At 39.0% G+C, this 25,960-nt stretch overlaps 1 protein-coding gene across 1 annotated transcript in view; it reads right to left on the reverse strand.

The window, feature by feature from the left end:
• Window positions 1-25,960, reverse strand: part of XYLT1 (xylosyltransferase 1) — a 320,557-nt gene that overhangs the window by 224,944 nt on the left and 69,653 nt on the right. The window contains exon 2 of the mRNA XM_073362329.1: window positions 14,590-14,628. Within this exon, the coding sequence (XP_073218430.1) occupies window positions 14,590-14,628 (39 nt within the window). The remainder of the gene's footprint in view (window positions 1-14,589; window positions 14,629-25,960) is intronic.

The raw sequence follows: 25,960 nt of genomic DNA on the forward strand, positions 1-25,960 counted from the left end.
TAATGTGCACATTTAGAAAAATATCATTAATCCAGATATTACACTGTACTTGTCAAGGGCAGGTTTCAGAGTAGCAGCCGTGTTAGTCTGTATCTGCAAAAAGAAAAGGAGTACTTGTGGCACCTTAGAGACTAACCAATTTATTTGAGCATAAGCTTTTGTGAGCTACAGCTTACTTCATCAGATGCATACAGTGGAAAATACAGTGAGGAGATTTTATATACACACAGAACATGAAACAAAACAATACCATACACACTGTAACGAGAGTGATCAGGAAAGGTGAGCTATTACCAGCAGGAGAGCGGGGGGAGGTGGGGGGGGGACGTTTCGTAGTGATAATCAAGGTGGGCCATTTCCAGCAGTTGACAAGAACAGTTGGGGGTGGGGGGAATAAACAAGGGGAAATAGTTTTACTTTGCGTAATGACACATCCACTCCCAGTCTTTATTCAAGTCTAAATTAATTGCATCCAGTTTGCAAATTAATTCCAATTCAGCAGTCTCTCGCTGGAGTCTGTTTTTGAAGTTTTTTTGTTGAAGAATTGCCACTTTTAGGTCTGTAATCGAGTGACCAAAGAGATGGAAGTGTTCTCCGACTGGTTTTTGAATGTTATAATTCTTGACGTCTGATTTGTGTCCATTTATTCTTTTACGTAGAGACTGTCCAGTTTGACCAATGTACATGGCAGAGGGGCATTGCTGGCACATTATGGCATATATCACATTAGTAGATGTGCAGGTGAACAAGCCTCTGACAGTGTGGCTGATGGGATTAGGCCCTATGATGGTGTTCCCTGAATAGATATGTGGACACAGTTGGCAACGGGCTTTGTTGCAAGGATAGGTTCCCGGGTTAGTGTTTTGGTTGTGTGGTTGCTGGTGAGTATTTGCTTCAGGTTGGGGGGCTGTCTGTAAGCAAGGATTAGCCTGTCTCCCAAGATCTGAGAGTGATGGGTTGTCCTTCAGGATAGGTTGTAGATCCTTGATGATGCGTTGGAGAGGTTTTAGTTGGGGGCTGAAGGTGATGGCTAGCGGCGTTCTGTTATTTTCTTTGTTGGGACTGTCCTGTAGTAGGGCCCATTGTTTCATGTTCTCTGTGTATATAAAATCTCCCCACTGTATTTTCCACTATATGCATCCGATGAAGTGAGCTGTAGCTCATGAAAGCTTATGCTCAAATAAATTTGTTAGTCTCTAAGGTGCCACAAGTACTCCTTTTCTTTTTGTCAAGGGCAGCCACACAAAAATATTCAGCAAAAGTCACCCCTTATACTCTTTTATAGAAATTTATCTACAATACTTTAAATATAGTATTGTGTGTGTCTGCGCGCCCCCATATACAGAACATCTTTATAATCAACTAGTAGCTTGTAAAAACCACTTTTTAAATTTAAATTATAGTTTCAGTTGCTCTTTTGCTCTCCCATGATGTTTTCCTCTTCTGATGAAGTAAAAATGGCCAAACTGATTTTACTCAAATTTGATAAATTACTAGTGTATTCAGATTTTCTATGGTGTATTTCAAACAATACTGTAAACACAAATGGAACTAAAATCTACAGTAACTACTCAAGTCTATTCTGCAGATTTATGCAAATAGAGGACCAAAGAATAGTAGCCTAATCTCAGAGAAATCAGTCTAACAGAAAGCCTAAGCAGACGGCAGGAACATACCAAACTCCTTCACAGCACTGCTTACCTGTAATGATTACAGAGAATGAAATAAGACAAGACATAGATCCAAGGTCCTGATACCATTTTAAACAAATCCCCAAAGCAGAATGCCTTCCAGATGTTTGAGAGACACCGTTGCATGCGGTATGTAGCACAAGTTGTAAAATCAGACACCAGTAGATTATGTAGTTTTTCTTTCAAGTGTTGTACCTCCCTCTGCTGCGGAACAGAATTCATCCTGGCAACTTGCCAGGCTGATAGATCTCCATTTATTTTATTTACACTGTGTAAAATTATACAATGGGCCAGATCCTCAGGTCATGCAAACTGGCACTGCTCCACTGAAGACAATGGGGCTCTGCTGATTTACCACCAGCTGAGTATAAACTCTCCAGACAGAATTCAGTCTTTGATAAGTAATGACAGCCCTGATTCAGGAAAGCACTTAAAAAATTACATACAACATACAGAAGGCCATGAAGGTTGCCACTTTGAAAAGAGAGAACACAGAGCAGGACAAAAAACAAATTGCAAAAAATTTATAGTCACTGACTGCTAAACAAGTACTGAAACTGCAATAGATATATCACAAAATATTTACAATCTGAGGACTTTTATGAGGGGTTTTTTTTGGTTTGTTTTTCAGAAAATCTGTATTTACTCTCACAAATTCTGAGTAAAATTCACCAGAGGTCTCTTTAAAGAATAGTTACTGTGTACCCAGAACATCTAGTTGGTTTAAGTACATTCTGTTTAAATGTACATTTTCTCTTTGTTTATCTTTCTTCATAAGTGGAAAGATTTCTTTGGTGTAATTCTGCATTTGTTCACAGAATTGTCCTAACCCAGGGTGTAATTTCAACCATCAGCCAAATCCAACACCAATAAAAACTTTATTTTTTTAAACTTAAGCCAAGTTACCTCAATAACCAAGAATTTGTCTAGTTTATGAGAAAATGTTCAGGGTGAAGTTAAATGGAGGTGCACATCAGGGTATGGTAGCTTCACTGAACGTCAGGGACAGGGTTATATTAACAGCTTGGTACTGAAGGAAGTTGATTATAATTAGCATTATTTACATATCTCTCGTTCTGTCAACATACCCGATATAATAAAAAAGGTTGAACACAGACTAATTTTACAATTCGCTTTCTATGGGAGGTTAAATGATTCACAAAAATTAACTCTTGCTGGCATACAGTGTATGTCACAGTATTGTCAACGCTGTATGGATCCACCACCACTATTTTCTCTGCTGATACAGACTAACATGGCTACTACTCTGAAAACTGTTTTGATTATCACTTTCAGCAGAGAAATGCCTTAATTATCTTTTTCCCTGTAAAAATTTAACCCAGGAATGCATTCAGAACTAGTTAAGTACCCTGCTGAAAGCATGTGCGTAACCTCAGAAATCTGACTCAGGTTTGCTCATATTTTTGAACTCACATGTCTAAGTACCCTAGTGAATCAGGGCTTTGGTTACCAATTTTTTATTGAAAGAAACAGATCTGTTGATAGGACGAGTTTATTTTCTCCCATCAGTGTTAAAAGAGCTGATGACATATATAAAAGATAAAAGGGATATAGCTACAGTTGCCATTCTGGTTGGTTGTCTCAGCAAACATCAAGGATTTAGGGCCTGATCCAAAACCTACTGAAATCAGTGGAAAGATTTCCATCGACTTCATTGAGCTTTGGATAAGGACCTTAATGGACTCTAAGATTGAACTTCTCTTGCACCCTACAGAGATGGTCCCTCCAGTAAAGGGCTAAACATAGTCCTGGGAAATATGCCAAGACTACACCTGTAGAGAGAGTCTTTTAGTGTCTACTATAAAGTAAAAATAAGAACCACTGTATCTTGGGATTATTGGAGCCTGATGAAAAATTGTGGAGGGAATGTGAAATCTGAAGATTACAGGAGCTTTTTCTTCTTTTATGTTTTTGCAGTTCATTGGGATAGTCACAATGATACCTGCGCACAGTCACCTGACTGAATCAGGCTACAATCTCATTCTTTCAGGGCAGGGTCTTGTGATTACTGCACAGTCCTACCCATGGAAATAGACAGCAGTTTTCATAGCAGTTACCAAAAATAAGATAAAAAATAAATTTTAACTCAATAACTGTTGTAAAACAAGATAAATGAAGTCCAGTTTCCTCTTAGGTTACTGTGCCAGGAGGATTATTTTCAGTCGCACGTAAAGGATTTATAAGCAGAATTCCACCGGAAGTCTTTAATTTATTGGGGGGGGGGAACGATGGACGAAGAATCAGTATCCTAATTCACAGTAGACCTAACCAGGAACAACTCTGTAATAGCTCCCACCCACTATTTACCAGCATGGGCTGTTTACTCATTCATTCCTTCTCCAGTGCAGGATTTTCTTGTCACATTACGTAAGCAGCAAGGGATTTTTCCTGCCCCAGATCAACAGAATGTTCTCTTTTTTATTTACCAATTCTGTAGTAAATGTAAGAGGAGGAATGGCACAAAACACTTTTTAGGGATGGAGAGCAACTACTTCTATAAACTGAAATGTCCATCTCACCTGTTGAGACTGCACTGTAGTATTACAGGACCTACACATCTTCCCTTTGGAGAACAAGCAGATATAGTTGCAACATTCAGCCTTTTGCAAGAGCCAAATCCACATCTAATCTTGGGTTTCCTACTTCACTCTTACATGCATCTCATGAGACACTCTAGCTGTTGCATTCCAGAGCATCGCTTTTTCTGACTCACTATATCTGATTAGGAGACAATATCATAGCAATTTGATTAGATTGAATGTTTTTTATGGGGACTGCGCTCTTAAGACGTCAATGGTAAGTCAATCCAAATCTACTAGTAGCTTCATGTTTTGCAGCTGGTAGCACATGCAGTTTTCTCTTCCCTTTGGCTGCAGAATGAAAGATTCTTAATCAAAAGCAAACACGCTCCTTTCAAGGAATTTCATATTTCTCCCAGTGGGCATATATCCCACTGGCATTTTACATTTTTGTTCACTTATATGCCCTGTAAATTTCCCCTTCAAAAGAGTTTCTGAGTTAAAAGAAGAAAAAATTCTCTGCACCATGGAAAGCACAGATCCCACTATGTTACCATCTTTTTTTTTTTTTAAATCTCATTTAATATTGCCAACTCTCACCACTTTATTATGGAATTTGCAAGATTGGGTGTTTTTCTTCAAGTCCAATCTCCTGGATCTATGTTGCTACTTGAGAAGATCAGTTTTTTTGTTGTCCGCCCCACTCAGTGAAAGTAAGCATCTAGCCCTCATGAATGTAGAGAAAAGCCTGAAAACATGAACCCTAAAGACTCAAAAAAACAGAAGGCAAAGAATCCAAACCCAATGATTATTTAAAAAAAAACAAAAACATGATTTTTAAGCCAATCTCAATATTTCTGAATGGTCGGGGTTGACAATACTGAGGCTTTACCATGTAAAATGTCTTCATTTCTCAAGAGATTAGTAACGTGATGCTGAGCCCTTCACTTCCAGGCTGAGAAGTTAATCCTGCCCAAGTCAGAAGTGACTGTAAGTAGTCTATATCTGATGGCCGTCTGGCACCATGTTGAAATCAGTCAGATAGTTTCATTTTAGTTACCAGTACACTAAAACCACCATCACCACAACTGGCACCAACTGACAGCTGTTGGCAGCCATAACAGAGGACTGTGAAGGCCAGTAGAATGAAGGCCAGTAGAATGAAGGCCAGTAGAATGCTTCCACCCCTACAAGAGGTTCTTTCCAAGTAATTTTTCAGGCACGACAGCATGGGGAAACTTGTACTGCTGCTGACTGATGTTCTACCTGTTCTAGGGACAAGCAGAGAAATTCAGTCTTCAGGGTTGTCAATATGGCATTGTTCAGACAGATTAAATACACACAGGTCTTTAAGTCCTGTAATGACACCTGTGTGCATAGCCCACAGAGTGCTCTCTACAGAATCTGTGCCTCATTATCTTCTTTTTACGCATAGATGGGGGTTAAGTGTTCTTATTTCTGGGTTTAACAAAAATGGCTATGGACCAGGCAATTATTTTTAGTCTAACATGGACAAAAAAAAGCTACTGGATTCAGAAATGATTTCAAGGGAGACTGGCTGTGTTCTTGTTAGAAATGCTACATGAGGATATTTCCACTGTTCAAAAAGGCCACTTAACACTGAAGGACAAACATTCAAAATGTGAAGGCAGACTTCTACAAAACAATGACACAGTGAGAAGCTTCAACTTTGAGTTTTTATTGCATTAAACCATCAGTTCCAGAGAAAGGGATTATGGGAAAACAAATAGCCTTTTATAGGACATTTATTTTCCTACACAATTTTCTACAGGGCAGCGTAGCTTAGTTCTAAAACTAGCTCCCTCTTAAAGGAGAAAAAAAGCAGACAGGGTTATAATAAGCAATTCTCTCCCGGTGTCTCTTTAAAAGCTATCAGAGACTCTACAGTGGCTAACTGGCTGGATCTTCAGGTAAGATTTGTTCTGAGCTACACTGATCTTGGCCCTACTGAGATCCGTGTTAACCCCCTGCCCAGCCACAATACAGAGTTATTACTGATGGCAAGCACTCTACTTCAGAGCTCCCACCTCAGAATGATCTATTTTAAAATGCCAGCAGCACTAGAAGAAAAAGTACGTTCTGATAGAAGACTGCTGCTCTGGAGGCTGGAAGGTAAATCAGCTATTAACGGTGTCAGCCTGTTTCTGAATCCTGTCAGTCTGGAAGACGTCCCCTGGCCTCCTCACAGAACCAAACGCCACCACAGCGGTTTTAGTGCTCTACTATTAAGCTATACATTTGTCAGGAAATTATCACTGTCTGGCCTGTTTTCCATGATAATTTAAACTGAGGGAAAAAATGTCTTACTTCTCTCAAAGCAGCATTTAACTGCTAAGAGTTGAAAGTGGGAAAATGCCACTGCTACAGAAGGTTATACAAAGGGGATATGTCTCCACAGTACTGTGACAAGCATATAGTCTCCTAGATTTCAGCACCAGAATTTGATTCACAAAACAGAGAACATTCCTGTTTCTCAGAGAGAGACTTCTACAACATCTCTCAGTGTGACCCTTCTTCATCACTGACGCTTGCTCCACAATCTGAACTCTCTGAACACTTCAAGCAGCTGGATTTTTTTCTTTTAATTAAAACAAACTTCCACAAAAATATTTCCTCCTTTCACCCCAAATGTGGCATATGATATATTCACCTCCCACATCCTATATTCTAGCTGTATAATTTATTTCGGAACTTAACAGTTTTCAACTTCAATTACTTTCCAGTGTTCAGGAACTGTATCTGCAATTCACATAACTGTGGTCGTTTCAATACGGATGCAAGTTATCAACTGCACTTATCAATACAGACCAATCAGACAACACTGGATTTCTGAAAAAGTTAGAAAACAAGTTCATAGTCTACGCTGACTTTATACAACAAAGGAAAATGGGCATTATATTTTCTTTTTGGTTCTGATTTTTGCTTTATTTTTTCGGGAAGGCGGGTGTTAATGGTGGTTATATATGAATAGACATTGCTGACTTCAGAGTTGTGGAAAGGCATTTGATCACAGTATAAACATTGTATTACATATTATGCATGTTTGCCCAAGTCTTAGTCATGAACCTCTCTTGAAAAGTCAAACACAGCTGTGCAGGGACCAGGTGGAGACCCTAAAACTAATTTCATTTGTACGTAAAGACACTTACAAAGGCACAAAGTTGGGATACCAAGTTTTGCTGTGACCTATTATGAACATAAGGGCTGTGTGAAGTTTGTATCCAGATCTCTATCCAAATTTCCCCAGCGTGCAGAGGCCTTTTGATCTGAAGTTTTGGTTACTCCTTTAACTTAAAACCAAGTTAAAAAATGTAGGTCTCCTGAGGTGGTGAATACATCAGCCTGCTGCACTGCCTAGCACTCAGGAAATTACTTTTAAAGCCAAAAGGTGCTTATGAGACTAAGAAGATTTTCCACACATAAACCCAAAAGCTGCCTCCTTTGGGCAGCACACACAGGTAAGAACTGCAGTAGCTAAATGTGAGCACTGCTTATTTGTTTCATTATTCTGTTAAACAGAGTTCTGCCAACCCTGCCAGCTGCAGTACTCCACAGTTCTAATGATACTAAGAATAGAGAAATCCTCAGCATCTGATCAATCCATCTATAGCACAGCTTGGAACAGCTGCAAATATACAATTTACAAAAGAATCAATAATGTTCTCTGTAACAGAGAGGGAAATAAAATCTCATTCTTCTTGCCTGATGTTTTTGCATAGTCTCAAATTCTTCAGGCAATTAAAACATTTTAAATCCTACTGAGAACACAAAATTACTCAAGATAGTTAAGTCCAAAGCTGACCCCAAAGAGTTATAAAGGGATCTCACAAAGCTGGGTGACTGGGAGACAAAATGGCATATGAAATTCAATGATGATAAATGCAAAGTAGTGTACACTGGAAAACATAATGCCAACTACACATACAAAATCATGGGGTCTAAATTAGCTGTTTCCACTCAAGAAAGATTTTGGAGTCATCATGATTAGTTCTTTGAAAACATCTACTCAATGTGCAGCGGCAGTCAAAAAGGCTAACAATGTTAGGAACTATTAGTAAAGGGATAGATAATAAGACAGAAAATATCATAATGCCACTATATAAATCCATGGTATGCCCAAACCTTGACTACCGTGTGCAGTTCTGGTCACCCCATCTCAAAAAACGTGTATTAGAACTGGAAAAAGTACAGAAAAGGGGAACAAAAATGATTAGGGCTTCCATCTGAGGAGAGATTAAAAAGACTGGGACTGTTAATCTTGGAAAAGATGATTGAGGGGGGATATGACAGAGATCTATAAAATTAAGAATGGTGTGGAGAAAGTGAATAAGCAAGCGTTATTTACCCCTTCACCATACCACAAGAACCAGGGTCACCCAATGACATTAATAGGCAGCAAATGTAAAACAAACATAAGGAAAAATTTCTTCACAAAACACATGGTCAACCTGTGGCACTTGTTACCAGGAAATATTGTGAAGGCCAAAACTATAACTGGGTTCAAAAAAGAATTAGATATGTTCATGGAGAATAGGTCCATTAATGGCTATTAACCAAAATGGTCCAGCAACCCTATGCTCTGGGTGTCCCTAATCCTCTGATTGCCAGAAGCTGGGACTGGATGACAGGAGATGGATCACTCAGCGATTGTCCTGTTCATTCCCTTTGAAACATCTTGCACCGGTCACTGGCAGAAAACAGGATACTGGGCGAAATGGACTGTTGGTCTGACCCGGTATGGCTGTTCTTATGACAGTACATTTGGCCACTTGTTTTTCTGTAGATGGAAAGATATGAGGGGGGGGAAATGGAACAGCACTCCTCCTTGATGTAAATAAGGTCAGGCTAACATGAGAAACATGGCCCCTAAATAATGGTGTCATTCTCAGGACACATCTGTTTCAGATGCAAGGTATGACGGTCTCAATGGCTGAGAATTACACTGGTTCTGTAGGTCTTCCTTATGCGAGCAAGTTCTTACATGATGTCAAAAATAAAGCCACCTGACTCTTTCTCTCTCTCAAAGAATTCTGCCAATCCTGGTTATCCCAACTGACTAGAGATTGTTTCATGCCATCTGGTTCAGTTTTTTAAGATCATAGAGAGATTTTAAAACAGTCTGTTTCCTGTCTTTATTATTAAGTTAACACAGTGTACCTGTTGTAATTCCGTTTCAGCTAACTGAGGTATGAATTTGGCCCTTTTTTATTAAAACACTAAAATGCATGAAACTGGTTTTAAAAATGTACGTATTTAAGACAGAAATCAAATATTATATTAAATAGTAGTGTAATTAACATAGCAGGGCTACATTAGGTATAAAATTCAGGTTTAATAGTAAAATAGTATCCTTGCAACAAATTGCCATACATGGGTACTGAAAAAAAAAATCAACACAACCTCTGCCATCATTCATGCCATCCTAAATGTTTGCCTATTAGTGTCCATGACAACTTCACTAGTTACAAAACATCTGGATTTCACCCTATGTGAACATCATTTTGCCACACAGTGGAGGTAAATCTGCCACTTCTGGATTCCCCTTGAAGACAACTGATTAATAGTACTTTATTAATCTTTGACACCAAGTCAATACCCTTGACAAGTTGCACTGATTATGTATCACTGACAGAAATTCTGAGATCCGAAATCTTTATTCATGTGATGGAGTTTAGCCAGGGAGCCTGACCTATAGGAGAAGAGAAGGGGCAGAAGGTACTTGAACTACAACTCCCATGAGGCACCGCAGCAGCATAGGTAGACACAGATTAATGTCAAACTGACAAAAATGTGATATTTTGATTCAGTTCAAATAAACTGAAAATGTTTTGATTTTGGTCAGCCCAACCTGAAACGAAAAATTTCATTTAGATTTTTTCCAATGGAAACTTGAACATTTTTGGCAAATTTCCATTAAAAAAATTTCAACTTAAGAAAAAATATATTTTCCTCTGAAAAAACATTTCAGCAGATAATTCTTGATCTCCTGAATGTACACTCTTTACAAATGTGGGAAACTTCACTGAGTTCTATAGGTGTATAACTGAGGGCAGAATATAGCCCTATATTTTTACTAGGGCTGTCAAGCGATTAAAAAAAGTAATCGCAATTAATCGCACGATTAAAAAAAAGTAATCACAATTAATCGCACTGTTAAACAATAATAGAATTCCATTTATTTAAATATTTTTGGATGTTTTCTACATTTTCAAATATATTGATTTCAATTACAACACAGAATACCAAGTGTACAGTGCTCACTTTATTTTTGATTACAAATATTTGCACAGTAAAAATGATAAAAAATATATTTCAATTCACCTAATACAAGTACTGTAGTACAATCTCTTTATAATGAAGGTTGAACTTACAAATGTAGAATTATGTACAAAAATAACTGCATTCAAAAACAAAACAATATAAAACTTTAGAACCTACAAGCCCATTTAGTCCTACTTCAGCCAATCGCTCAGACAAACAAGTTTGGTTACAATTTGCATGAAATAACGCTGGCTGCTTCTTGTTTACAGTGTCACCTGAAAGTGAGAACAGGTGTTTGCATAGCACTGTTGTAACCAGCATCAGAAGATATTCACGTGCCAGATGTGCTAAAGATCCATATGTCCCTTCATGCGTCAACCACTATTCCAGAAGACATGCAACCATGCTAATGACAGCTTCTTCTCAATAATGATCCAAATGAGACCGACGCATGTTCATTTTCATCATCTGAGTCAGATGCCACCAGCAGAAGGTTGATTTTCTTTTTTGGTGGTCCGGGTTCTGTAGTTTCCGCATCGGAGTGTTGCTCTTTTGAAAGCATCTGAAAGCATATTCCACAACTCATCCCTCTCAGATTTTGGAAGGCACTTCAGATTCTTAAACCTGGGGTCAAGTGTTGTATCTATCCTTAGAAATCTCACATTGGTACCTTCTTTGCATTTTGTCAAATCTGCTGTGAAATTGTTCTTAAAACGAACATGTGCTGGGTCACCATCCGAGACTGCTATAACATGAAATATATGGCAGAATGTGGGTAAAACAGAACAAGAGACATACAATTCTCCCCCAAGGAGAGTCACAAATTTAATTAATGCACTATTTTTTTAATGAGCATCATCAGCATGGAAGCATGTCCTCTGGAATGGTGGCCAAAGCATGAAGGGGCATATGAATGTTTAGCATATCTGGCATGTAAATACCTTGCAACGCCGGCTACAAAAGTGCCATGTGAATGCCTGCTCTCACTTTCAGGTGACATTGTAAATAAGTAGTCAGCAATATCTCCCATAAATGCAAACAAACTTGTTTGTCTTAGAAATTGGCTGAACAAGAATTAGGACTAAGTGGACTTGTAGGCGCTAAAGTTTTACATTGTTTTGTTTTTGAGTGCAGTTATGTAACAAACAAAGGAAATTTACATTTGTAAGTTACACTTTCATGAAAAAAGAGAGATTTCACCTCATACAAGTACTGTAGTGCATTGAAAAATACTATTTCTTTTATCATTTTTACAGTGCAAATATTTGTAATAAAAATAATATAAAGTGAGCACGGTACACTTTGTATTCTGTGTTGTAATAGAAATCAATATATTTGAAAATGTAAAAAACATCCAAAAATATTTAATAAATTTCAATTGGTATTGTATTGTTTAACAGTGCAATTATTTGTGATTAATTTTTTTAATCGCAGTTCATTTTTTGAGTTAATTGCATGAGTTTACTGCGATTAATCGACAGCCCTAATTTTTACCCTCCCAACAGATAAATCAACAAAATGTGTACTTATTAATTTCTATCATTAGTCTCGCTACACAAACTTTTTCCAACTGTACCTTCTCGCTTCTTCACCGTCACAAAATAACATTAAAAAATTAAGCAAAAAGGCAGTATAGAAGCAGCATATAAAAATCATTTTAAATTATTGAAATCTTCATTAATTTGATAAACAAGTGACTAACCAACCACGTTAGGTTACTTTAGCATCTTAACTATTCTGTATTAAAACTGCAAAAACCAAGATATATTCTTGCAAGCACTCTTCATGCACACACTAACTCACCTCCCATTTCCTTTAGCTCTTAATCTGCAAAGTCCATCTTAATTAGAGAAATTTAAAATGAGAGGAGACCAAGCACAGCTGGTTGAAGTTTTGCAATATTGATTTTTTTAAAATAGAAGTGTTCACCAACATTTGTAAAATTTCCAATAGCCCTGCAGCTGGTCCAAAAACAGGGGGAAAATATTCAATTAAAATTCATCAAAAGCCCACAACACAGTTTTTAAGGGGTCGGGGGAGGGTTCCAAATGCCAATCAGACTAGAACTGAGGATGGAATCATAGGATGGTGGAGAGGGTGCTGTCAAACCAACTGATTCATCCCACCATTATCGAGGACGCCAATCTAGCATCCACACAGCAGCAGCCTTATTTTCAATCCCCCAGCAAAAAAAAAAAAAGAAATAAGAGAAATAACTAGGAAGGGATTGTAAAATCATCATACTAGAACAAAACCCCTCATTAACTAAATAAATTAACTTTTTATTTGAATTTGCAAAAATGACAAAGTTGCTGATTATTTATTTTTAACATGATGCTTTTCATAGCAAACGAAACAGAGCTCCCTCCTGCTCGAATTAGGGCCCAATCTTGCAATTGCTGTATATATACAATGGCTAATGAACTCAGTGGGAGCTGTGGATACAGTATGGACTAGCTCTTGTCTTTGAGACTCTGAACCCTTCTGATCATTCTCCTAAATGTGGCAGAAAAAAATATGCTGCAGCAAACAGAACATATCCTTTGACCTTAAGCTATCACAGTTGTGGCACACAGGTTTAGTTCTCTCTTACTGTGAGAGATACGATCACTTGATTCCCTCTCCTTGCCATGCCCCACTAGATCTCAGCAGTCATGTTTGAGCCACCTCTACCAGCTCAGAGTGCTATGGGAAATAAAGGTATCACACAAAAAGAGTTATTCTCAGCCCTTACAATTAATTTCAAGATAAGGAGACAGGTGTTTTTTTATGTGAATTGATATCAACTATCTAGATTCAGAAATGGATATAGCTTTCTAGTGATATTGGTAGAAATATCAATGTGTAAAAATACATTTAATTTGTCTTCATTATTAAAAATTTTTTTTTCTTTCTTTCTTTCTTTCCTGAAAATGTTAAAGCCCACTAAAAACACAGTGATGTTAGGAGCCACTTGGCACTCTCATCGGTAGTCTTAGCAAGGAATTAATAGGCATGAAAAATGAACTACACTCAGATCAGGGAAGATGCAATTTGGCAGAGCAGCATGAGAAAATTTGTACTTGTTCTGTGGCTAAATGGAAGACCTCAATCTGTAGTGCTGTTTATTCTGCACACATACTCACGAACACACAGACTCTGCATTGTTTATTCTACTGAGTAAGATTTTTAAGTCTAGTCAATGGCAGGTGACAGATCCCTTCAAAGTAGGACTTCAGGTCTCAGAAGCTATTTCTAGGTAACTTCCTTTCAAATCAGTAATGAACTGGCCTTGATAATTACCATATTTGTTCAATTCCCTGCAATTTATGGCTCGCTAATATGAAGAGACTTGTACTGTCTTAACTACTTTGTATTTTGATACAGCTCTACCAAGGCCCTCCGACCCCATATAATAACAATTGTGCTACCCCAACCCTATCAATCACACCTTATAAGGTTGATTCCCAGAGAAGGGGGTATGAAAACCGATGGAATGAGCTTGGTGCAGCCACCAATATACTGTAAAATAGTTAACAATTCTCCCCTGGGAAAGTCCAATGGAAGCCCAAGTTAGAAAATGTTATCTCTATTTGAAGAAATTGGAAATGTATATGACTCATCTTCAGTATGTCAATGCTATTGCCTTAGCTGTCTCCCAAAGATCAAGGCGAATGGAAATCAATGCTGCTGCCTTATTAGGAAACACAAATCAGAGACTTCGTGACTTTGTAAAAACCCCTCTGTCACTTTGACCTTTTGGTGCCAAGCATCTCCATGGATTCATTACTGTGCATTGTTATGTTTTAGAAAGAAATCTCCAATACAACTGTATTTTTAAAAAGTAACAAACTGGCAGCCAACACCTTTATCTGTACTGTCTGGGAAGCTGAGCTGGGCAAATGGAAGAGGGGAGACTCATGTACAGACAGTTGTTTTGGCTTTAAATTTATGACCTCTGCTCTGACAATGTGGTACAGATTGCAATTAAGTTCAATCAAGATTTGAGGTGATGGCACAGCCTTCTCACTCTGGAAACAGGTATCCTCCAGAACATCCTACAAGTTAAACAAATAGAGGGGGAAAACAGTACTAACCTGGGTCTCCAAGCCGGTGTAGGGACGGGGAGGCTGGTCCTGTAAAAAGAAAGCAGAAGGAAATTGTGACACAGTCTATACCATTATGTTCACCACTTTTACAAGACTATAATAAATTTTGTACAGAGTATTCCTTGTGAGGTATTACTTGAAAACTGATAATCTGCTGAACATTATTGTCCTGGTAAATTATACATACATATATAAAATCTCATGTATAAAATGTTCTACTGTATAACATGTTCCAAGTTTAGAAAAGCAGACACAAACCAATCTTTTAGAGACTAAAGAAACTCTGGCACCCCAGCCAGATATCAGCATAATCAAATGGATTATGATGGGTTATCACCAAGTTTAGCCACCATTCTTTGGCAGGAAGAAGGGTGCAAGCAAGAACTTTACATATTAGCAATGGAAAACAGCTGCAGTGTAAACAGACTGGCTGTTGCCTGAACACCAGCTGGAGATAATCCTCAAAGAGTGGAGAATGGCATGACAAGAGGACACGCACACATCACCTCACCTCTCTCCTCGCATCTCATAGATATTAAGGTCAGAAGGGACCATTATGATCATCTAGTCTGACCTCCTGCACAATGCAGGCCACAGAATCTCACCCACCCACTCCTGCAATAAACCTCTCACCTATGTCTGAGCTATTGAAGTCCTCAAATCATGATTTAAAAAGACTTCAAGGTGCAGAGAATCCTCCAGCAAGTGACCCAGCCCCATGCTACAGAGGAAGACGAAAAACCCCCAGGGCCTCTTCCAATCTGCCCTGGAGGAAAATTCCTTCCCGACCCCAAATACGGTGATCAGCTGAAACCCTGAGATGTGGGCAAGATTCACCAGCCAGACACCCAGGAAAGAATTCTCTGTAGTAACTCAGATCCCACCCCATCTAACATCCCATCACAGGCCATTAGGTCTATTTACCATGAATATTTAAAGATCAATTAATTGCCAAAATCATGTTATCCCATCATACTATCTCCTCCATAAACTTTTCGAGTTTAATCTTGAAGCCAGATAGGTCTTTTGCCCCCACTGCTTCCCTTGGAAGACTATTCCACAATTTCACTCCTCTGATGGTTAGAAACCTTCATCTAATTTCAAGTCTAAACTTCCCAATGACCAGTTTATATCCATTTGTTCTTGTGTCCACATTGGTACTGAGCTTAAATAATTCTTCTCCCTCTCTGGTATTTATCCCTCTGATATATTTATAGAGAGCAATCATATCTCCCCTCAACCTTCTTTTGGTTAGGCTAAACAAGCCAAGCTCCTTGAATCTCCTTTCATAAGACAGGTTTTCCATTCCTCAGACCTTCCTAGTAGCCTTTCTCTGTACCTGTTCAAGTTTGAATTCATCCTTCTTAAACATAGGAGACCAGAACTGCACACAGTATTCCAGATGAGGTCTTACCAGTGCCTTGTATAACGGTACTAACACTTCCTTGTCTCTACTGGAAATACCTTGCCTGATGCATCCTAAGACCGCATTAGCTTTTGTCACGGCCATATCACATTGGCAGCTCATAGTCATCCTGTGGTCAACCAATACTTCAAGGTCCTTCTCCTCCATTTCTTCTAATTGATGCATCCCCAGCTTATAACTAAAATTCTTGTTATTAATCCCTAAATGCATGACCTTACACTTCTCACTATTAAATTTCATCCTATTACTATTACTCCAGTTTACAAGGTCATCCAGATCCTCCTGTATGATATCCCGGTCCTTCTCTAAATTGACAATACCTCCACTCATGGCACCTACAAAACTCTTGAAAGACAAAGGAAGCATCATTGAACTGGTGTAGAGGTGCTAGCTGGAAGGCTTTTCGGACAGTATAGACTGCTATAAGCATATAGTGAGATAAAACCTTTGCTTTGAATCCATTTAGCTTGCTAAATTAGGTATTCGTTTGCGATTTATCTTTTTATTTTCTTTGTAACCAATTCTGACTTTGACTCATTACTTGTAGTCACTTAAAATCTATCTTTCTGTAGTTAATAAATTTGTTTTATTACTTTATCTAAACCAGTGTGTTTGGACTGAAGTGTTTGGAAACCACCACTTGAGATAACAAGGTCTGTGCATATCATTTTCCTTTGAAGAAAGGATGGACTTTCTATGAGTTTTTATTGTCCAGTAGAGTGTTGGGCAGTACAAGATACACATTTCTGGAGGGAGTAGGCTGGGACTGGAGATTTCTTGGTGTCACTCTGCAATACAATTCATGAGTGGCTGGCAGAGCATTCATGTAACAAAGCTGCAAGTGGTTTTGCTGGAGGCTGTGTGTGAGCATCAGGAGTGGTGGCTCTTATAGCAAAGCAATGTAAAAGGCATCCCAGGCTGGACAGCAAAGGGGACATAGCATCCCTGGAGAATATCACAGAAATAGACATTAGTCTTCAGAATACCGAGAAAATGGGACTTTTTTGAGCTGTTATTGATTAGGCAAGATGACACCAAAGAAACAAGTGTTTACTCTAGCCCAGGCTTCTCAAATGTTCTCTTCTTAAGATAGAGTTCCTTTCATATACACCTCTCTTCCACTTCCATACAAAGCATTTGCCAGCCACAATATTTGGTTGCATGGGATAAAAGTAATATTAGAAGAATATTAGGGAGACCACATAGGTTTCAGAATAGACTCACGGTCATATGAGGCACTCATATCATTGAGCTCCTATTTTGGTTTTCATATTTTTCCTGCTCTGTTCTTTTTTACATTGCAATACAACTGATCTGTGCATCTTTAAAATTTTTGAGCTCTTTCAGAAAGTTAACTGGAGACTTTGGCAATGTGTAGAGCTGGTTGGAGAACTGAATATATTTGTGATTATTCCCATTTTTCATCAAAATTTCATTCTGATGATACAACTAGCTTTAATAATGTGTCATTATATTTAAGTATACAGTTCTAGCTTTGAAGTGTATATCTTCTCTTGTGCACAAAGTAAGAACCCTTATTGCAACTTGGCTAGGGGTCCAGAGCTCATTAAAGTACTCCTAAATACTAGAGCATAAAAACTGTCCATGTGGCCAGTTAATGAACAGGTCCTCAAAAAAAGATAATATCCTTGCAAGAAGCTACATCAGGAGAAGGCTTTGCAGAATTAAATGTGGGGTTTTTATATAATTTTGGTAGATAGTATTTATGTTGATTTTTAAGCATTTGCTTTGATTATTATCAATTTAAATGTTCACAGTTGAGCAAAATTATGGGGTAAGCATTTTATCCACTTATTTTGAAGCACTTTTTCCAAAATTTTATATTTTCATAGTTGTGAAAAATTATGGGGAGATCATGAAATAACAATTAGAGTAGGTTTTGAAATTCAAAAATTTAAAACTTTATAGCTGTTAAAACACAAATTGTCAACACCACGTCAAAGTATACAAAGTAAATATCTCTAAATCAAACTAAGTTCTCTTCTTACTTTGCCTATTTGTTAATTTCAATCATCATCATTGGAAATTTTTCTTCGTTGGTTTCTGTATGTGCAGTGAAAAATAGGTTTACCAATATTTACTGATTTTTTAAAAAAACCTAATCCTTTCAAACCTAATCATTAGTGTTCTGGGACTAGCTCTCAAACAAAATATTTAAAGAATCATCTTTTAAAGTACACAGGTACACTTTTAAAACTTCAGTCCTGCTGGCCCAAGGTATTACTGCGGGGGTCTCACTTTCTATAGCATCCTGTTTAACTGGAAAAGCTAACGAAGTGGAACCAGATCAATGATCCTTTCTCTTTAATCCATCACATCTGTCAAAATTAGACAACTTCAGTTGAGAGTAGGGTAAATTCTGGCCTGTCAGATTATAAAGCCCCTGGGAATAAGAGTTTTAAAATCCCAGGATACTTCAGCTAGATGTGATTCTGTTTTGTTCCTGCAGGGCCACAATGTGTACTAAGTAGCTAGCTTCCTTCCTTTCCCTTTAAAGACTACACCAAATGCAGTTAACATTTGCATAGTTTTTGATTTAGTACATTTTTTATAACTGTACTAATGAAGGGTTTTCTTAATGAGCCCAGAATGAAGACTACCAGTCAAATACAGAGATGCCTTGCAGCTAACTGCCTGTCTTTTCCCCCCAAGAAATAAATAAGTTCTGTGATATCTGCCAGCAGTTTATGCACAGCTGAGAAGTATCAAAGTCTTACCTCTAATCCAACATCTAGTGATCTTATCAACATATTCAAACACTGGAGTACAACTACTGCTCACACATGGATGTTATCTGACCACAGATCAAATAATACTAAGAGTTGTAAGATGTGCAGAAACATGGATGTATCCATGAATGATTTCACTCAGATAAACTAGAAAAGGATCTTATTTAGTGAAAAAAGCTCTTGTGAAGATTGGCCCCCCTATTTTCTCAAAAGGGAATGATCCAGGTACACTAGACACTGAATACATGCATTTATCATGTTCATCTGTTACGGACTCAGGAGATTAAATTAATTCCTTGTGTGACTGGATTCTAAGGAAGTGATGCCAGCAAAGAAAACAAGTTCAGACACTATAAAGTACCTCTCCTCTCTTAAGTGAAGGGATCAATTTTTAATTTGGTTAGAATGGGTCTCGATTGTTCTGAATTTTTCTCCCCTGTGAGATCTACACCAAAGCAGAGACACCAACAATATTGAATAGTGTGTATGCGTGTGAGAGAGAGAATCCAAAAATAACTTTCTAAGGTAGTAACAGCAAATTATTACTTTTCCAATACAATGGCCCCGCTGTACAGATTTCCCTTTGGGATATCATCTGGATTTTCTTAGTCACTGCCAGCTACATTGCAGACAATAGCTTTTTCAAAATGCGTTGTTGGTTCTTCAGTTAGAACCACAGCATCCTGAAAGGGTCCAGGGAATTCTTAGAATAAAAGCCCAACAACTACTGAAAAGAAAGTATTAACCTCATAGATCAGGGCTGGGCAAACTACGGCCCGCCGGCTGCATCCGGCCCGCCATACATTTTAATCCAGCCCTCGAGCTCCCGCCAGGGAGGAGGGTCCGGGGCTTGCCTCATTCCACAAGGCTCCCGGAAGCAGTGGCATGTTCCCACTCCGGCTCCTATGTGTAGGAGCAGCCAAGGGGCTCCTCAAACTGCCACCACCCCCGCAGCTCCCTTTGGCCAGGAACCGCAGCCAATGGGAGATGCAGGGGCGGTGCTTGCGGACAGGGCAATGCACAGAGCCGCCTGGCCGCGCTTCTGCATAGGAGCTGGACAGGGGACATGCCACTGCTTCTGGGAGCTGCTTGAGGTAAGTGCTGCCCGGAGCTTCCACCCCTGACCCCTTCCTACACCCCCAGCCCCTCATCCCCAGCCCCACCTCAGAGCCTGCATCCCCATCTGGAGCCCTATCCCACCTCCCCCGCAACCCCAACACCCTGCCCAAGCTTGGAGCCCCCTCCCGCACCCTGAAATCCTCATTTCTGGCCCCACCCCAGAGCCCGCACCCCAGCCCCAAATTTTGTGAGCATTGTGTGCCTCATTTAAGAAGATCATTTATATTGCTTAGTGCTTGGTTCACTTTCAGTTTTGTGTTGTTTTGCTTTAGTTTCTCTATTGATTGAAAATTCCAGAGCTGGATCTTTGGGTCCCAAAAAGCTCAGCACCTTGAGCACATCCTTAAATGAGAAATGTAAAAGTAGAAACTTAGCTTTCATTTAAAGGGGGCAAAAATATTTAGAATAAAAAGAAGTTTCTTATCCTTTTCCTTGCAATGGTGTCTTTAAGATGTGAATCAATTGCCAGAGTTTAACCAAAAAAACCACTGGGTTCCACTTCCATAGAGATACACACACTTACTTTTCATTCAAAATGAGTCAGTTAATTTTAGGGTATTTCCCAAAGACAGCCTTCCCTAAAATGCTCAGGTAGGTTTGGTGAATGCAAAGGTCAACTTGAGTTAATTTGGGAATACAATATTGTCTGGTTAGGCACACTGAGTATCCTAAAGGATGCTGGCAGTTTAATTGCCAGTGTTTGCAGGGGACTTATCTTAAGTATTTTAAAATCTTTGTATGTTTTCAATGTGCCTAGCTGCCACGATGCAAGATATATAAAATAAATATTATTTGAGATTAAACAAGTTTCAAACAGATCCTGTTACCACAGAGCTTACAGACACACACTGCATAACCACCCTGAGGACATGCTAGAGAGTTTCAGCTCTGAGGACAGTATTTGCTAGTTGCCCTGCCCACTAGAACTGAATGATCATGGAAACAAAACATGAACGTTTTTAAACAGTGATAACTGGAAGAAAAAAAATAATTGTTAGCTGGCTCATAAACCTCAATATGCCCTCACTGTGCCAACCCTGCTGATCTGATTTGCACTTCCTGCAACACAGCAGGTCACTTCCATTAGGTACCAGGTACATGTTTTGGAGGGAGAAAATTCCTGGAACAGCCAAATCCTTCCTCATACAGCTGAATTCATACACATTTCAAAAAGGTGCTTATCACCAGAGCATCTAGCACCCAACAGAAACTAAAATCAAACAATTGCGCAGGTATGCAGGCAACCAAACTGCTTTGGTAACTTAGCAAACTATTAGCACTCAGCTTGACAGCTGGATCCATCTATTAGAAAAATCCCTGAGCACTTGCCTTCTAAATCCAGAGCCAGCTGACTTACATGGGCCTGTACGAGGTAATGGCTGTAGATGGGAAAAGGCCTGCTCAAATGCACCACAAACCCTGCCCTGAAGGCTACCAGGAATGAACACAGAAGGCTGCATAGTTCAGCTGCTCCCCTCCTATACACGACCAACTCCTCCTCACTGAAACAGTCTAGTACCCAGGTCGGCAATTGGTCTAACAATACTGAGATTTGTAAGAGAAACCCCGTTTCGTCTCTCAGGGCCCTATCCTGCTTCCACTTTACACAGAAGTTTAACTTTAGCAGAATTGTACCAGATTTACACTGGTGCACATGGGGGGGGGGCGGAGAGAATTTGGTCCATATTCTGCTTGATTTGGTTATTAAAAGCAACTTGCTCATGAAAAACAAAGGAAACACAAAAAGAGAGAGACAGAGAGAGATCTGTTCAGAGAGGACAACGTCAGCAGCAAGAACAACACTAATCAGTCCATAGCCTCACATGTGAAACATCAGTCTTGCCCACGTAGCCATTTACTTCAATCTGTGAACACTTACTCTCCTTTTCTTACATCGTTGTGACAACACAATGCTGCTTTCCCACTTTTTGTGTACTGGATTTAAAACTGGACACTCCCGCTTTTGCTTTTAAGAATGTCTCTGGACACCCAAAAGATGAATACAACTGTTTGCAGCTGAAAGTCTTGGGAAAGAGCATTACAGTAAATGCTACAACACAAAGTTGTTTTATCCCACACCACAATTACATAGGCCACATTCACAGATGTCTCAGGCACTATGTGAAAATTGGAACAAACAAATTGGATAGGATAGCAGCAAAACATTACCATGTGGGGAAAAAAAAACCCTTCACTTCCGGTATGATCAAGTTCACACACATCAAGGTAGCAGTAATTTAACTGAGATAACTGGCTCACTGAATGATTTGCATATTATTAGAAGTCTGTCAAGGACTATGAAATATGAACCAATTCTGAACTGTTAAAGTAGGTTACATGTAGAGGAACCCCCACTGACTTCCACTGGTCCCTGGTATAACTAAAAAGAAAAGGAGTACTTGTGGCACCTTAGAGACTAACCAATTTATTTGAGCATGAGCTTTCGTGAGCTACAGCTCACTTCATCGGATGCATGCCATGGAAACTGCAGCAGACTTTATATATACACAGAGAATATGAAAAAATACCTCCTCCCACCCCACTGTCCAGCTGGTAATAGCTTATCTAAAGTGATCATCAGGTGGGCCATTTCCAGCACAAATCCAGGTTTTCTCACCCTCCACCCCCCCCACACAAATTCACTCTCCTGCTGGTGATAGCCCATCCAAAGTGACAACTCTTTACACAATGTGCATGATAATAAAGTTGGGCCATTTCCTGCACAAATCCAGGTTCTCTCACCCCCTCACCCCCCCGTCCCAAAAACCACACACACAAACTCACTATCCTGCTGGTAATAGCTCATCCAAAGTGACCATTCTCCCTACAATGTGCATAAGTAAAGAGTTGTCACTTTGGATGGGCTATCACCAGCAGGAGAGTGAATTTGTGTGGGGGGGTGGAGGGTGAGAAAACCTGGATTTGTGCTGGAAATGGCCCACCTGATGATCACTTTAGATAAGCTATTACCAGCTGGACAGTGGGGTGGGAGGAGGTATTTTTTCATATTCTCTGTGTATATATAAAGTCTGCTGCAGTTTCCACGGCATGCATCCGATGAAGTGAGCTGTAGCTCACGAAAGCTCATGCTCAAATAAATTGGTTAGTCTCTAAGGTGCCACAAGTACTCCTTTTCTTTTTGCGAATACAGACTAACACGGCTGTTACTCTGAAACCTGGTATAACTAAAGTAATGACTCTGTAAACTGAATTGCATAAGTTTATAGAGCCTTTGAAGCCAATACTGCGTAGGCTTCCGTATTGTTTTGAGACCTTGAAAAGACATACAACTTGTTTGGTCCACAAACAGAATTCTGTATTACCTAATGCCCGCACCCTTCCCCCCACCTGTTCAGACCTCTGATTTTTCTGCTTTGCTTCATGTACTGCAGATAGACAGCATCATTACCACTGCTAGTTGTGTCACTCTTTGTGGAAAGGAAAGTTGATAAACTGCATAAAGTCACTCCCTACATGAACACTGTCACGTGGAAGGACCCCTCTGTTCAAAGGGCAGCTACTTATTTACTTTGACTCTTGAATCTCTGCTGTGGTTCTGCTCTGTTTAACAAAGAATATTTTAATAAACTCTGAAAGAACTTTGTGGTTCTAACCCATTTCATGCAAACCCAGAAAGAGCATATATAAACATTTTGATGCCTTTTGCACATTGTGTGTTCTTTTCCTTGCTAGGGTCTCACCATTATCACCCTGATGTGATAAAAAACTGTTAGTTTAACGTGCTGTAAGGTAACTGGATGCCAGGCAGTAGGACTCAAAATAGGTAAATGCAATGTGTGAATTGGCTGCCAGAAGACTGGAAACCCTGGTGAGGCTTGAAGTCTGGCCAGTTTCCCACAGAACTGCTGACTCAAACAGTGATGGAATAAAGTTTCCATGGATGCAGCACAGGGAACAAAATGGAACCCCCTAAAACTGAATTATATAGTAAAGACCTCTTTGCTCAAGGAATGGCCATGGACCTGATCCAGTTCCCACTGAAGTCAATGGCAAAACTCACTGATCTTATGAAGACAAGGTTTAAGAAGAATAGGACAGGCCCTACACTTGTTGGAGGAAAGACTGAAATAAAAACAGAACACTTCTAAATAAGTTTTTCTTTCATCTGCCTCTGCTGAGCTAATACCGGATGCCTTTTCTGATGCCTAGAAGCTATGATGATTGGTGCCACATATAGGAACAGGATCCGATCTTCAGCTGTTATAAACTGGCAAGTTCCACTGATAATTTCAACCAGCGGAGGATTTGGTTCACAATAATTAGGCAGTAGAAGTAGATAAATCAGGCAGGCAAACATACATTAGTCAACAGGCATGCAATTTAAAAGGATGCTTTTACAATTTGGCCTTAAGTTTAGATTTTGTGAAATTAAGCTTTTACATTACAAAAGAATAATGGATACTTAAACACATATTCTAAGGTAACTGTTGCATTTAAACAAATAAACCTGTGGTGTGTGCAACCCACACACTGCAGGACTGAGAATCTAATTTGTGAAATTTACAACAAACAAGTAACTTCACTGATTTTCACTAAGTTGAAAAAAATTAGAAAGTAAACAATCAGTACGTATGAAAAGCATAGTTCATTTAAAAAATTCTTTCCATCTTAATAATGCAAAGTGTTTATAGTAACATCGCTAAATGAATGTGTGTGTCTGTGGTTGGAAAATTTCTGCCTTTTTCTCTCTACATAACAATACTGGAAAAGAAATGTTGCAAAATATTTTGCAATTAATGTTTCCTATAATCCAACCAGCTTTCTCGTTTACAAGATATAAAGACTACTTCTTCACTTCCTTGCACCTCTATAAAGGTACAAAGTCTTTGCCCTAGTGTTAATGACTGCATAAAGTGTAAGACAATATAAAAATCAGGTCCATAATTCTTAAGTTCATCATATCTCAGACTATTACTGTCAAAATGCAATCACACAGTTTTCACTATTCAAGTTGCATTTAATTTTTTATGATCTCCTCCTCCTTTCCACTTAAACTATATAGACACATGATCTCAGAGTGCTCTTTTAAATGTCACATTACGGCTTCTAATTCATAACAGTGGTCATTCTAAATAGAGTTCAGAAATAATGGCAGAGTGGCGTATTTGCCTGGCTGCTACTTGGGTTGCACCACTTCTTCAGATAAATAGTGATATTCACCATACAGGGCTGTAAATCTGGCAGCTTACACCGGGCCAGTCTGGCACTAAATTGACCTTCAATTGGACAGTAAATAAATAATAGCAGAAAGACAGAAAATAAGCAGAGCAAGAATAGAAAATTTCCCTTCACTTTATGGACTGAAGCACTCCTTGAATTTGCCGTTTGTGGTGAAGGTACTACAAATACTCTTGGCAGCAACAGCACACTTCCTGTCTAGTGCACAAAACTCAGCGTGCTGCAAGCTTATTGTATAGTCATTTGTGTGCCTGTCAAATAGGAAGTTATCACATCATTGTGCCAAAATGAAACAGCCAAGAGTTAACCACTCTGCTCCGCTGCTAAGAATGTTCCATTTAATCTAAACAAAGAGGCCTCATTCCTATTGCAGTCAGGAAGAGTAAAATAAAAGCATTTCAGAATATAGCATCCTGTAAATTATTGTGAAGCAGACATTGATGGAAAAGCACATTTATTATATAATAATGAACTCCTTTCATTAACACTTAGCACATTTTTGCCCTTACTGTACTTCAATTGTTTTTGTTTCTGAGAGGTGAGAATTTGGTGTCAAGAGGGCTAAGTTCTCTGAACCCATTGCCAAGGTTATGAGAGATTTCTAGAAACTTCAAAAACAGACTCCAATGAGAGACTGATGAATTGGAATTAATTTGCAAACTGGATACAATTAACTTGGGCTTGAAATAAAGACTGGGAGTGGATGTGTCATTATACAAAGTAAAACTATTTCCCCATGTTTATTTCCCCCTCCCCCCCACTGTTCCTCAGAAGTTCTTGTCAACTGCTGGAAATGGCCCACCTTGATTATCACTACAAAAGGTTTCTCCCCACCCACCCCCCACTCTCCTGCTGGTAATAGCTC

The sequence above is a fragment of the Lepidochelys kempii genome, chromosome 10, assembly GCF_965140285.1.
Source record: "Lepidochelys kempii isolate rLepKem1 chromosome 10, rLepKem1.hap1, whole genome shotgun sequence".
In the NCBI taxonomy this organism is placed as follows: Eukaryota; Metazoa; Chordata; order Testudines; family Cheloniidae; genus Lepidochelys; species Lepidochelys kempii.